Source organism: Balaenoptera physalus (genome assembly GCF_965194825.1).
Source record: "Balaenoptera physalus genome assembly, chromosome: 4".
Lineage (NCBI taxonomy): Eukaryota > Metazoa > Chordata > Mammalia > Artiodactyla > Balaenopteridae > Balaenoptera > Balaenoptera physalus.
Window position 1 is genome coordinate 68,282,726 of NC_138891.1, and position 14,846 is coordinate 68,297,571.

Consider the following 14,846-nt stretch of genomic DNA (forward strand, 5'->3'; position numbering starts at 1 on the left):
CTTCTTTGTTTGTCTATGGTTTGTGACCTACCTTCCTCAACAATAATTTAAGTGGCTTAAAATAAATGAACTGATAAAATGGTCAAAAATAAAGACCACAAAAAACAGGAGAAAGGAATTGTAACAGGATTTGGAAGAAGGCATTCACTATAATTGAGGGTCCAGGGAAAATTCATAGCTCTTAAATACATTTTTACTTTCCTAGTGGTGGGCATTAATGGTTCAAGCAGTGCTTCCATTAGCTCTTGCTGTACATTTGACTGATTTGGGAGGATGGGAGAGATATGTAGACATTTATTTAGGTCACAGAGGACCAACCTGCCTCTGGAGTCTGGGCAACCTGGCATCTTTGTTACTTTGTGGTGGGCAAAGATAGAGAAAGAAGCACCTGGCAAAGCTTCTCTTGGTCACCTTGCCCTGAACGTTCCTGCACTTTGATATGGACTTACAGATGTTCCTAAGTGTATTCAAATGTGCTGACTCTTATTCAAGGCTTCTACACAGGGATGGAGTGGGTTTGAGGATAGCTGGGTCTCCCTTTACTATATCCCTTGCTCCCTGTTCCATCTTGGTCTCCTATTTCCTCTCACTACTTCACCCACTTCTTGATGTAACCTATTGCACTCCACTGTCTTACTTCAGGGAAGGTGTCACAGAATGAAAGGAAACACTCTTGGACTAGGAGCCAAGAGACCTCTCAGCCCATCATTTAGCAATGTGTGACTTGGGCACATTTTTTCTTAGAGTCTTATATTTACCCATCTGTACAACAGGCATAATCATTTCTGCCCATCCCTACCCTGCCATCCCATGTCCTCCTCCACAGGGATGTGAGACTCATTTGGAAAATGGATAAAGGAGAACTTGGTAACCTGAAGAATCTAACAGTTGGGAGAGTTTATTATATAAACACCCATTTATACAACATGGATCTAAACCTGTCTTCTTGAGAAGGGCTAAAGTGAGAAATCAATACCCTCCTACTTTAAGACAGTGATTCTAAAATGCAGCTGAATTGTCAATTGCACATTGTCATGTTCATTTATGCAAATATAGCATATTGTTTGAATTCCTCTAGCTGTGGCTCTTCAGTGATATGGAATGGAGCCTTCCCTGTTTTGTGTAATTATGGACAATGCAGAGCGGCAGCTTTGAAGTCCAAGCCTAGCACGACTGTAGCACTCAGGTGTTAGAGCCACGTGTTATTTTTTCAAACATTATTATACCATGTTTGTTTGGAACTTGTATTCATTTACAGAGCCTTCTAAATCTGATACACATACACACACACAGGCAAATAAAACTCAAAGAAACATTTTTCCTCTCTTCTCTAATAACAATATGGCTGCAGCAGGAAGGAGACAAATAGGAACAAAATAATACATTTTATCTGAGGAGTGTAAACGGGGAGGTTTTCCCCTTTTACATGCTCAGCCCAATCTTCATTCTCTGGTCACAATAATGACTCACTGTAAATGCCTGACGGTGTATACAGTTCTTCCTCACCTTATCTTTTTTGGTTCTCACCATAGCCCTACAAGGTAGGTTGGATTGTTATCCCCATGTATCCACTATTCTATGAGCTTCTCCGAGATGCGACCGTTTCTTATTAGTTTTCCCACCTCTAGCATCTAACTCATGCAGTAAGTGTATATATTTTTAGTTTTTATATATTTTCATTTTCTGATGAAGGATATTTACTGGCTTGCACAGGGACCTATAGCTTTCTAACATATGCTGGAGGGAGACTTAAACGTTGTTTTTCTGACTCTATATCCTTCCCTGATTCTAGTAGATATCACTAGTTCTATATTCAAGGGAAAAGTCAGGAATGGCAGTTGAATATGGAATGTCGTATATAATATAATACATAGTATGACAAACCAATTCTAGTAAATTTCCAAATTGAAGTAATGCCGAATGGAAAACTGTTTTGTTTTGTTTTTTCTTTGTCTCTCAAGAGACTTGTGGAAACTTAACAGAACAGTTGTTTGGACTCCCGGGTTCCCCTTGTGTAGAGAGGCTGTTGACATTCCGATGGGTTCCCCCATGGCCCATGAACAGCTAAGCTGAGAAAGCATGTTTCCGTGTTGAGTACTCTGCATGATGGCAGGTTGTGCTACCAGATGCCCTGTTTGGCTGGCTCTGTGGTTATTTTCTGCATATGCCCAAATGGCCTAGGAAGCTATAGGTGAAACGCCTCAGCTGCCATTTAGCTTGGCGTCCCCATGTCTTTCATAAGCCTTTGGGTCTTCACTCAGTTCTTTTCCCTTATTGATTTTCACATTGAAAGGGATGCAGAAAACAATAGAGGGGAAAAGAGGATGCAATGATTTCCCCTCTCACAAAGGAGATGCTTTAGGAAGATATTCAGCTTTGTCCTCTACTCATGTAGGAAACACACGATTTGATGATAGCCTTGTGATCCCTGCCAAGGTAGGAGAGATTCTCAGATAGAAACACAAATAAGTTCCTGTCATTGTTCTGGAGGAATATTTTTGCAAGTGTACAGTTAAGGCTGTGTTTTAATATGAGACCTGTTGGAAATGACCAGTCCCCACTCTTCAGTGTCCTGTGCTCACCATCCTTCCCGTGTTTGTGTTCCCAGGACCTCGATGCAGTCTCAGTCTTCCTATGGTAACAGCTCCCCACCTCTGAACAAAATGAACAGCATGAACAAGCTGCCTTCTGTGAGCCAGCTTATCAACCCTCAGCAGCGCAACGCCCTCACTCCCACCACCATTCCCGATGGCATGGGAGCCAACAGTAAGAGCATCTCCCTTTAGCTGCAGCTGGAGGACCAATAGCGCTAGTGTAGGGGAAGACTTTGCTCTGGGATGGGGGGAAGGCTTGCTCTGAAGCTATGTGAGAGGCACAGTGGACAGGACAGATCAAAGTTGAGTGGCTTACATTTCTCACGGTGAACTTTTTCTCACTTGTAAGATGTATGGTTCATTACAAAGCCCACTGGTAGAGACAGAGAAGGCTGTTCCTTTAGTAGGGATAAGGATCTCTGTGGAAAAGAACAGTCCACTTCCTGCCAACCTGGATGGGGACCCACCTTCTACATTCTTTGAGATAGTCAAAAGGAAATATGTCCAACTTGTGGGAAGTAGCATAGTGTGGTGGACTTAAAATCTAGGGAAATAGATGGTAGTCTGGACTCTATTGCAGCGTTAGCTGCATAACTCTGAACAAGTCACCTCTCTGCTCTAATGCTCAGTTTTCCATTCATAAAATTATCACTCTGCACAGTTAACAGTTTATGTGTCTGCGGCCCTACACTTTTGGGCTTCTCAACTCATCTCTTCCATCCTATACACAGTTATTAAAGAACTGACATAGGGAAAGGAGTCTCCCTTTTATTTATTCACACACAGATTCCTCATATCAACTAAGTATAACTATAAGAGACAATGTGAGAATTGGGCCTCGACATGGATGATGATTGGTGCATAGCTTTGCTGTAAATATAATTAGCTTGTCCACTAGAACTTAACCTAGCAGAGTGGATACCCAAAGTTGAAAGGAAAAAAGGATGGTAAAAATGCAGAAGGGATGCAAAAGCCTAAATACTGTCCATGTATCCTATAATCAGCCTCATAAAACAGTGCCTCAGTCTTGTCCTAGAAATTGTTCATTATTTTGATCAAGCCTTTAAACTTGCATTTCACTGTTGCCTTGAAGAGATTGGGTTTTCTTAAAGAAGTTAAGGGAGGCTAAGATTATGACTCTTTCTGGTTCTGATAGCACATGTTTAGATTTTAATGAGATAAGAGATATATGAGGTTTGGTTTGGTTACCTGGTATGACAACGAAGGCATTAGAGCCAGACTGCTCTCTCACTAGTGACAAATACATCCTAAGACTCTAAACCTGACCCTTTGGCAGGTCTGCTGCTTTGACAGGAAAAGGAAAAGGCACCATTTATTTTTTGCTTTCTTTCTGGTGACGTCTTAGAGTCCTCAGGTTTTTCTTGAGATGACAAAATAGTGGCAGTGGTAATGATCCTTCACATCTGTGTAAGAGTTTACTTACTTTTTCTTATTTATGCTTCATAATTTTCCTCTGATGGCATCAGGAAAGTCAGAGGGGAAACCGATAAGACATGCTAGGCCTATGCTCTTTAGCTCGCTAGTTGGTGGCAGAGGCCTTTCCCCTTTGGCACACTACTGTTCACTGGAGTAGAAGCAAATTACATTCATCTTTTTGTAGATATGTTATTTTGCTCTTTTTTTTTTTTTACCTGAAGACAAAATTTGTTTCATAAATATTATCGGTATTGAGCTTTTCTTCTTTATAAGTGAATGTTTACAGTTTATGGTTTAGTCAGAAACCAATCCAAGTTGGTGGTGTTCCCATATATAATCCTGAAATGGACCAGAAAAAAGAGCTGGGGTCTTTCATTGCATCCTTCCTTATGAGGCATTTGGTTCCCTACAAATATTGCAATAAAGCCTCCCATTCCCAAACCAATATTCCAAAGGTTCCTCTCTCATTCATAAGTTTGTTCACTTAAGTTTTCTGAGCATCTGCTCTGTGCCAGGCACTGTGCTCGGGTCTGTGGGGACCCAGACGTGTATAAGGTCTAATCTCCATGCTTCAGGAGACTAGTCTAGTGAGGGAGACAGAAATATAACCCATGAAGACAAATACAAGGGGGACTATATTAACATCAGGAGCAGCAAGCAATTGGGACAGAGAATTACAAGTAGAGAACAAAGTGGGAAGAGATTGTCCTAAGAGAATGTACCAAGGTCAAGAAGTATGTAATTAGTTTGGAGTTTGGCGACTATTCTGTTCAAGGAGATGTAGGGTGCTTAAAGGGGTGTAGTGAGAGATAAGACTGAAAAGGAAGGCTGGTAGATTAGCCCTTGGTAACATTAAGCCAGGCGAGATGGACCACTGGGATGCTGGTATGTGATGGGATGCTGGTATGTGATGACGGCAGTAACCCTCTCTGTTCCTCCTGCTTCTGTTCAGTTCCTATGATGGGCACCCACATGCCAATGGCTGGAGACATGAATGGACTCAGCCCCACCCAGGCCCTCCCTCCCCCTCTCTCCATGCCATCCACCTCCCACTGCACCCCCCCACCTCCGTACCCCACAGATTGCAGCCTTGTCAGGTGAGTCTACAGCATGCGCCCCTGGAGGCCTGTCCTAAGCATCTCTGGGTGGTGGAGGGTGGACACTGTCGAAGTTAATAGCACAGTTGGAAAGAAAGCAAAGCAGCCCAGTGGTTGACGTTCAGCCACTGTTATCTCTGATCTATGGAGTCATCAGCAGCGTTTAATCAAAGCAAACCACAACAATCAGCATGGGAAAAAGTGAACATGTGAGTTGATAGGCATATAATTTTTCATGCCTGTTTCCCACAACTTCACTTACTCCCCTCCTCCTCCAACACATTTTTACAGTAAGCTGTGGCCTTCAAATTGGTGCTCAGGGCTGGGGTTCCCAAATGGGCACTCAACTTGCTATCTCGCTCCCTTTCCTGCTCTCTAGGCCTCATAGCTCTCAGCCACCATGGGATCATTATTGTGGAGTTGGATGTCCATAAAAAAGTTTGAATGTTAGTTAAAAATGACAGGGATTTTCAAGAACCTGATGGCCTCTTTTGCTTTGTCGTATGGGAACTGGGGACATTCCAGGAAAGGGAGTTCAGATAGCCAGAAGAAAGAAAGGCGTGAAGTCTGGAAAATTCCGCTTCCAACAGAGGCAAGCATTGGTGCCCAAATCTCGTGCCTAGTGCCCTGCTTCGTGTGCAGAATGATTTTTTCATTTGGCTGCTGGAATAATATGCGTTGGTTCCCATGTGATGGATGCAACAGTACTAGCAGGGTCAGAGAGGTGGCAAAGGGCATGGCTTATCAGCCAGCATCTGGCTCTGTGACGGTGGTGGCATCACCAATCTGAGACCAGAGCCGTAAAGGAGGGGGTCTGTATTTTGATGAGGACGCCAATCAAAAAGCATGGATGACTTCACAGTATAGTGGCCTACAGTTTTTTCTTAGCCACATAAGCCATTCTCAGAAACCCCAGGTATAAACAATTGAAGGAGAGATGCTCTTTTTGAAGTGAAGAGCTAGGAGGCAAGAGGGCTGGAAACCTGAGCACTGGACTCCTTCCTTTCACCCCCTGCAATGGCTCCTAAGACACTGATATGGAACCCCTAGAATTCCACCAGTCACCATTTGAAAAACCTCTGCTCTGCAGGCATCTTTAAACAGTTGATTTTAATTTTATAGACCTAAAGTTCATGTCCCTAATCATCCCCAGACCTCCAATCCAAGGCCCCACATATATTTTATCTGCCCCTAATCTCTTATGTAGGGCATCCCAGGGCAAAATGTTGGGTTTTCCTTTATCTTGCCAATGCAGTTGGGGTGAACTTTCTTTTTCTGTTTCCTCCTTCCTCTTCCCTCCTCCCTCTGCAGTTTCTTAGCGAGGTTGGGCTGTTCATCATGTCTGGACTATTTCACGACCCAGGGGCTGACCACCATCTATCAGATTGAGCATTACTCCATGGATGTAAGTAACCGTTAGACTTTTCTCTTGAGTTTTATTCCATAAATTCCTCCCTCTGGTGACATTCACCTTGTAGTTGAATCCCCTCTGTTTTTTGTCCTACCCCCAGTCCTCAGTTTTGCTGGGACCCATAACCATATTAGAAAGATTCCCAGGCCTCCGCCTCTACATATGAGAAGTTCAGGATCAGTGGTCCTCAGCTTCTCTGATCAGTCAGCAGTTGTCTATTGTGTGCATACTATATGCAGAGTGGGAGTGAGATCTGATTCCCACCTTCAAGGAATGTATGATCTCTAAAGAATTCAGAGGACTTTTTGGTTGTTCTCATTAACTGGTGTAAGACCCCAGGGAGGATCGCAGGAATCAGGTGATGTTATTCTCACTTTAAAACATGGAGAGACGACAATATGGTCATTTGCCATGATGGGTTGATGACAGAACCAGGAATAGAACCCTGAGATGTAAGCTTCCGGTCTTTAACTCTATTGATTGGCCTTTTCTGCCTTTCTTTAAAATAGGATGTCACAGAGGATTGAACTGTGCCTCTCGATTAGAACCATATGTTCATTCATGGTCAATTCTACCAGAATAGGACCCTGCCATGCCTGATCACTGGGAAAGATCACTGGTCATGGGTTCAGGTCCCAACTATGCTTCTTAGTGGTAATGAGAACTTGGGGTTATCACTTAGCTTCTCTGGACCTCAGTTAATCAAATTAGGTTCAAAATCATTGCCTTCTGGCTCTGATAGTCTTGGAAGCAAGCTGGATAGGAGGGGACATTTTCTTGCTTCCTACAGCACTTCTTGAACTACTGTTCACGTGGGTGGGAGCTCATTTTGCTCTGGTTTACAACAATCTGGTTTTCCTCCCAGGCTGCTCTTCATGCTGTTCTCTTTGGGGTTCACTATCCTCCTTTCTAGCTTCCAGAGGGTCCTTTGGGCTGGTGGAAGAAGATACTCTGTCTCTGCTGCCGCTTCTGTAGTTGGGACCTCTTTTTGCCCCCCACCCCCCCTTGAGCACCGATGCTAGAGACGTCCCTGCAAGCGTGAGAGCACCTCTGCCCTCTGGTGACAAGTATATGCTATGCTGCCCCTATGCCCTCCCCTCTCCACTCCCTCAATCACCCCTGGCTGCTGCGCCCTGATGGAAGAAATTATACGTAAAAGCTATAGAGAAAACTTCAGGAGTACGTTCCGACAAGTTTCAGAGAACTTTACAATGATGTCCATCCACTGAAGGCAGTTTGACACAAGACGGTGTGTTGCCCTGTGTCTGAGAGCCTTACATGATGGAACAGGAAATGTGTCCCTTCCCTATATTTGTAAAGTTTTACCTTCAACTGGCTCACTGTCCCCACTGGGGAGTATGTCAGGATGCCCCTTTGGCTGATAGGATCTGCTGATGCTCTCCACAAATCTATCTCTGCTGGTGTTGGCTAGGTCCTGGGCCAGGCTCTGGGCCACAGCTTTCTCACCTGTCAGTATAAGTTAAAATCTATCCAGAGAGTAATGCAGATTAATGGAGCCTAGTGTACAGAGAGTTTGGGACTTATTGGGAGTTTCAGAAGCATAAAGAACTATGCTCACTTATCTATTTGTGGAATAACTTCTTTATAATGTATGCTAGAATAGGAAATTGGAGTACCCACACTGCACATTTCCAAATTAGGAAATATTGGGAGGCTATCTGATTTCCGCATCCTCACTTCAGCTTCTTCCTGCTCATCACTGGAAATAGACACCTCTTTTTCCGCTTGTCTCTCAACACCAGTCTCAGTTACTTCACATACCTCCCTGGAAAAGGAATATGGTTAAATTTTGAAGTTGTTATAAGTATTTCCTCTAAGATGCAAGGATGGGTTAATCATGGTATAACATAGTAATAATTCAGATGATTTAAGATTTACATAGTGTGCTTTATAATTTGCAAAATACTTTCATATCCACATTTGCATATGAGTCCACAGTATGTGTTGACCTAAAAAGGAATTGTATCCCATTTTACCAATGAGGAAACTGAGGCCAGTAGAAAATAAGTGACTTAATGAAGGTCTAGAGCCAGTCAGTGACAGAATAAGAACTTCTGTCAAGGTCTTCTGACTCTACGCACAATGTTCTTTCTACCTACCATACTACTCCATAAAAAATGCGCACCAACACTAAAACAAGCTAATGAGGAGCTAGTGCAGGTCAACAGAGATGCGACCACAGTTAGTTAAGATCAACCATCTTTGTAATGCCTTCTACCCCCAACCACAGAACATGGACACGTACTCTGTATTTTGATACCCTGATTTATCCAAACACCAAGAAACCTTTTGGCCATTAGGGCAGTTTTAGGCTCAGAGGCAGTCCTGAATCCACAGTTCATTCACTTAATTGTGTAACGTTAGAATTATCAACCTCTCTGACCTTCAGCTTTTCTGTCTATAAAATAGGTGGAATAATATCTACCACTAATCTTAGCATTAAATGAGATCATGAATAAAAAATAAGTAGTTCAACCCCTGGCATGTCGAAAGTGTTCAATATCTGTTAGTAATCTTTTGTTCCTCATCTCCTCATTTGAGAAGTGATAGCATTCCATTAATATCTTTCTTCCAGTGATTAGAGCGAGGTAGATCTGAGAGTTGGAAGTTTCCTTTACCTGATGTTTTTGTTTGGAGATTTGTGTTCTCTGATCTAAATATTACCTCTATTTTACCACTGAAGAAACTGAGACCAATAGAGAATAAGTAAACTGCTACCTACAAGAAGAGATGGCACCTCAAGCCTGTATATCTGTGCTTGGTTACATATATGCCAAAGATTAATAAAGAGCTAATTTTATTTTCCAATGTAGAGTTCAGTAAATGCAGGTCAGTTAAAGCCGAGCATTGGGGAATGATAGAATGGTGTGGACTAAATGTCAGTTTGTCTCCTTGTCTTAATTCTTCCTGATTTGCTTCCCTATTGCACAGGATTTGGCAAGTCTAAAAATCCCTGAGCAATTCCGACATGCCATCTGGAAAGGCATCCTGGACCACCGGCAGCTCCACGACTTCTCGTCCCCTCCCCACCTCCTGCGGACCCCAAGTGGTGCCTCCACAGTCAGTGTGGGCTCCAGTGAGACCCGGGGCGAGCGTGTAATTGACGCAGTGCGCTTCACGCTCCGCCAGACCATCTCCTTCCCACCCCGCGATGAGTGGAATGACTTCAACTTTGACATGGATGCTCGTCGCAACAAGCAACAGCGCATCAAAGAGGAGGGGGAGTGAGATGAGCGTTGCGGTTCGAGCTCTTTCCGTCTTCCCACCCCCTAACCCCACTACCAGGCGCCACTGTTTGACCAGCCAAGCATTCTTCCTAGCTCCCCTCCTTCCTCTTTTCAGTCAGGTTTCTTAAGGGAAGGAGAAGGAAGAGGCTACTTTTTACCTAATGTGCAACCTGGCATCTGATTGTGATTCTGGCTTTAAGCCTTCAGGTCTCTTGCTTGCAGAACTGTAATTGTCATGACTAGGTAGAAGTGAGCAAAAAAGCAGTGTGTGTCTCCTTAAGCTGCAGAGGTCTCTCCTTGACTTTTATAAAGCATTTTCACCCTTATAGTCTAAGACTATATATATAAATATATAAATATACAGTATATATTTTTGGGTGGGGGGCATTGAGTATTGTTTAAAATGTAATTTAAAGGAAAAAAAATTGAGTTGCACTTATTGCCTTTTTTTTTTTTTTTTTTTTTACTTTTTGGATGGCTTATCTATACCCCATCTCTCAAGGCCAGCCATGTATGGTAATAGGTATCTAGATCTTGATAGGACATGTGAGTGACAGTGACATGTAGGTGCCTTCAGTTCTTTTGATGCTAAACACATGCCACATCAAACCTTTGGTTAGATCTGCTTGTTATTATGTGGGTGAGACTGTATACATATGTACACGATTCTCTATGTTGGTATATTTTATGTTACTGATATCCCTACTACTGATGGTGGTTGCCTTTGGGGTGATTTAGTTCAAGTGCAAGAAAAAGTTCATGTTCACACTATCACTCACCATAGGAAAGGAAATATTCTCTCTTGCTTTTGGTTGGGATTGGGGAATGTGAGTCATGGCTAAAATTCTTAAAAAGTCATGGAAGCCAGTTCAATAACACCTGGTATCACGTGTCTGGGTATTTCAGCAATCTCCTCAAATTGAATGCCAGACACCTTAACTCTCAGTATTTTTTGGCAAAGCATTAGCTGCCAGTACAAACGCCTGTAAACCAAATTTTCCTACTAGATTGATTAACTCAATTACACATTTGCTACCCTTGTTAGAATTAAGGTTGATTTGATTGGGATGAATGCCATCGGCCTAGTTCTTGCAATAAAGCTTTAATGTCTATTAAGAATATCCAGGAAAAACAGGAATCATACAGAGTTATTGAATCTCCACTAAACAGTAAGAGATCTCAGTGAGCCATGAATTGAAATACTTGGAGGACTTTTTGAAACATAAATAGTATTATTTGGCAAATGTTTCTTCTAACGACCCTCACGTTCTATAAAATTCTGCGTATAGAGGCTTGTTGATCTTTCTCTCTTCAAGGTTTAAAATAGGAGCAGTGATTTGGAAAATATAAAATTATGAGATCAGTTTTCCTAAAGCATCAGTTGTATCACCATATCACTTTTCTTTTTGAACAATAATAGTTTCACTTTGTTGGAAAGTAACTGTGAGAACCCAGTTTCCCGTCCATCTGTCTTCTGGACTGTGCATACACATAAAAATGTCCTGACAGATCAGAGGATAAGCCTTCCATTGGAGATGTTGCCTGAACCACATAAGCAAAGAGTTGTCTTCAGACTCTGAAAAAACGTGTAAATGGAGATATTGCTGTACATCTTTTAGAAACATACTTTGTAGCAAATACTTTTTTTCAAACTATGAAACAAGTATTTTGTATATATGCTAATGAGCTCTAAAAGCCTGTCGTGCCTTCTGGTAAAGGGCTATCATTGCACATAAGCTTCCATTTTTATTTTAAAGTGCAAAAGGACTAATGTGGCTCAAAAATATATATGAGTTTCATCTGAAAAGTGTATATATGTTTTGCAAGTGAACGTGCATACTTTGTGTTTCACTATCTTTTTCTTCTTGGGATACCGGGTTTTCCAGAACCACAGTTGAAACTTTTTTTGTTATTATTATTGTTTTTATATTTTCCTGGAAACACCATTTAGTAAGACTACAATGTCAAATTTTAAAATGCCATTACTGTAAGATGGGGGGAAGGGAAAAATTGATTTTTATTTTTATTTTTTAGTTTTGTATGTTAAAGAGAGTGAGTCCTTGATTTCAAAGTTTTATTTTGCATAAATGGTAATAAGCACTGTTAATATGTGGAACAAGCATGCAGGTTTGAAAACCTATTAACAGGAAGAATGAAAGCCATGCCTTGGCAATGCTAGGAGGGCAAATGGCTTCCTGGACTATCATGAGTGTTTGAATAAACCTAGGACATCTTCTGAGCTATTTCAGCACTCTTCAGGTGGCACTAAGGACTCAGAAATTCCTTCACTGTATATCATGGGTTTGGCATGAGCCAAAGTGAGGCACAACTACTGGCCTCACATCCTGGTGGCAACTTATGTTTTTTGAGTGTATGAGTAGCTAGCATGAGGGGCAAAAGAATATTAAGACAGACAGAGGGGGCATGGGCTTAATGGAGTTCTTGTGGCCTCAGTTCAGTACAGTTAGCTGAAGAATGGATAGATTTTTGTTTGGAGTTGATTAGAAATGGAAATGGAGACTAGAACTTACTTCATTAAATCCATTTACCTTCTGTTTTCTTGATATTCCCCTAAAGTATAGTATGCAGGATGTTGAATGTTAAAAGGTTGCATTTTTTTATTATTTTTATAATTGTAAAAACTTAAGTCAATGCCAAATGTTTTATATGCTTTATTAATGTTTTTGAAAAGGTTTTCTTATAGATGTGATGCTTTTTTTTTTTTTTTTTTTTTTTTTTTTTTTAAGCTTCAGTTGCTTGTCTTTTGGTATTTTGGGTAATGGGCTTTTGGTGAGCCAGAGGCAAATCCACAAGCCACTTATGTTTGCCAGGACATGCAATAAAATTAAAAAATAAATAAAAATGCATTGAGAAATGGTGTTGGGTGTGTGTGTGTGTTTGTCTGTCTGTCTGCCTGCCTGTCTATCCTTTGGCCTTACTTTTATTGAGGTAGAGGAAAAAATACTGAAAGAAACATTAGAGAGATTCAAATATTGATACTTCTAATCCTGAAACAAAAAATCATTATTTTCTTATTTTAGCCAATCTAAAGACCAGGAATATACACCTCATTTGGTACACAAGATACTCGCAGATTTAATATGTTATTTGATTGAGGTGAGAATGAGTTTGCTTTGGAACAGGGACTAGACGGCAGATATTCCTAATGTCTAATTTAGTGACCTTCCCATGGTGCTCAGCAATGACCTCCTCAGGACTGCGGGCTGGCATGCAGATTACTCTGATTTTATGTGGGGACAGCATTGCAGATGGTGGGCTATGGCATGTTCCCCTTTAAACTCAGTGTTAAATATCACCTTTCAATTATATATATATTGATTCAGCAAATGAAATATCTTCTATCAAAACGGTTTAATGATTTTTTTTTTAAAGAAGTAAGTTTGTTCTTTTATGGACTGACATTAGATGGCATGAAAACAATTTAGTACCTTAGATTTATATATAACTTTACAGAATAACATATATATAGTATTACATACATTAATGTGTTTTCCTATTAATAGTTGTAATCACATGATGAAAAAATGCATTCCTATTGGCAAGGCAGTTTCAGCTTAAATTAGGGGTACCAAAAGGTTCCAGTTCTTATTCCTTAAAATTTAGGTGTTAGATCCCTCAAAATGACATGGTTGATACAATGGCTGCCAGAAAAAGAAAAAGCAGTGAAAATGGTTAATCCTTGATATACTATTAAGGCACTTTGGACTGAATTGTCATTTATTTCTTTTTTTTTTTGAGCAGTTCTAACCATTTGTATGGATTGGTACTTCATGACTTTTATTATTTCTTAGAGGTCTTCTGAAGTGCATAGAAACAAAATTTTTTTAACTTTAAGGCTTTTTTTTTAGAGAAGTTTTAGCTTCATAGCAAAATTGAGAGAAAAGTACAGAGACCACAGATGCTTAGCTTCCCTCATTATCAAAACCCCCCCTCCAGAGTGCTACATTTGTTACAACTGAGGAACCTATGTTGATACATCATTATCACCCAAAGTCCACAGTTTACATTAGGGTTCACTCTTGTGTTGTACATTTAATGAGTTTGGACAAATGTATAATGACACGTCCACCATTATGGTATCATACCGAGTAGTTTCACTGCCCTAAAAATCCTGTGTTTCACCTATTTATTCCCTCCCTCCCAGAAACTCCTGCCAGCAACTTTTACTGTCTGGCATTTTTTTTAAATTGTCTCCATAATTTTGCCTTTATAAGAATGTCATATAGCTAGAATCATAGCATACAGTCTTTTCAGGTGGACTTCTTTCACTTAGTAGTACACATACATTTAAATTTCCTCCATGTCTTTATGGCTTAATATTTCTTTCTTTTTTTTTTTTTTTTTTAAGCACTGAATAATACTCTATTGTCTGGACATACCAGTTTATTTGTTCATTTCCTGTTGAAAGACATCTTGGTTGCTTCCAAGTTTTGACAGTTATGAATGAAGGTGCTATAAACACCTGTGTGCAAGTTTTCACGTGGACATAAATTTTCTACTCCTTTGGGTAAATACCAAAGAGTGTGATTGCTGGATTGTATGATAAGAATATGTTTAAGTTTGTAGGAAACTGCCTAACTGTGTTCCAAAGCGGCTATGCCGTCCTATCAGCAGTGAATGAGAGGTCCTGTTGTTCCACATCCTCACCAGCATTTGGTGGTGTTAGTGTTCTGGATTTTGGCCATTCTAAAAGGTGTGTAGTGGTACCTCGATGTTTTAATTTGCACATCCCTAATGACCTAAGTGGAGTATCTTTTCATATGTTTATTCTTCATCTGTATATCCCTTTTGTGAGATGTCTGTTAAGGTCTTTGGCTGATTTTTTCATCAGTCTGTTCTCTCAACTTTGAACTCTTAAAAATTCCAAAACTACTTTTTTTTTTTTTTTTTGGCTGCGTTGGGTTCCTGTTTCTGCGCGAGTGCCTCCTCCAGTCGTGGCAAGCGAAGGCCACTCTTCATCGCGGTGCGCGGGCCTCTCACTATCGCGGCCTCTCCTGTTGCTAGAGCACAGGCTCCAGACGCGCTTCCAGACGCGCAG

General features: G+C 40.9%; 1 protein-coding gene across 5 annotated transcripts in view; it reads left to right on the forward strand.

Moving 5' to 3' along the window:
- TP63 (tumor protein p63) overlaps window positions 1-12,665 on the forward strand; it is a 228,491-nt gene extending 215,826 nt beyond the window's left edge. For all 5 annotated transcript variants that reach the window (XM_082461484.1, XM_082461483.1, XM_082461485.1 and 2 more), the window contains 4 exons: window positions 2,609-2,766; window positions 4,984-5,128; window positions 6,440-6,533; window positions 9,492-12,665. In XM_082461484.1, coding sequence (XP_082317610.1) covers window positions 2,609-2,766; window positions 4,984-5,128; window positions 6,440-6,533; window positions 9,492-9,788 — 694 coding nt within the window. In that variant the 3' untranslated portion in view covers window positions 9,789-12,665. The remainder of the gene's footprint in view (window positions 1-2,608; window positions 2,767-4,983; window positions 5,129-6,439; window positions 6,534-9,491) is intronic.
- Window positions 12,666-14,846: the final 2,181 nt, after the last annotated feature.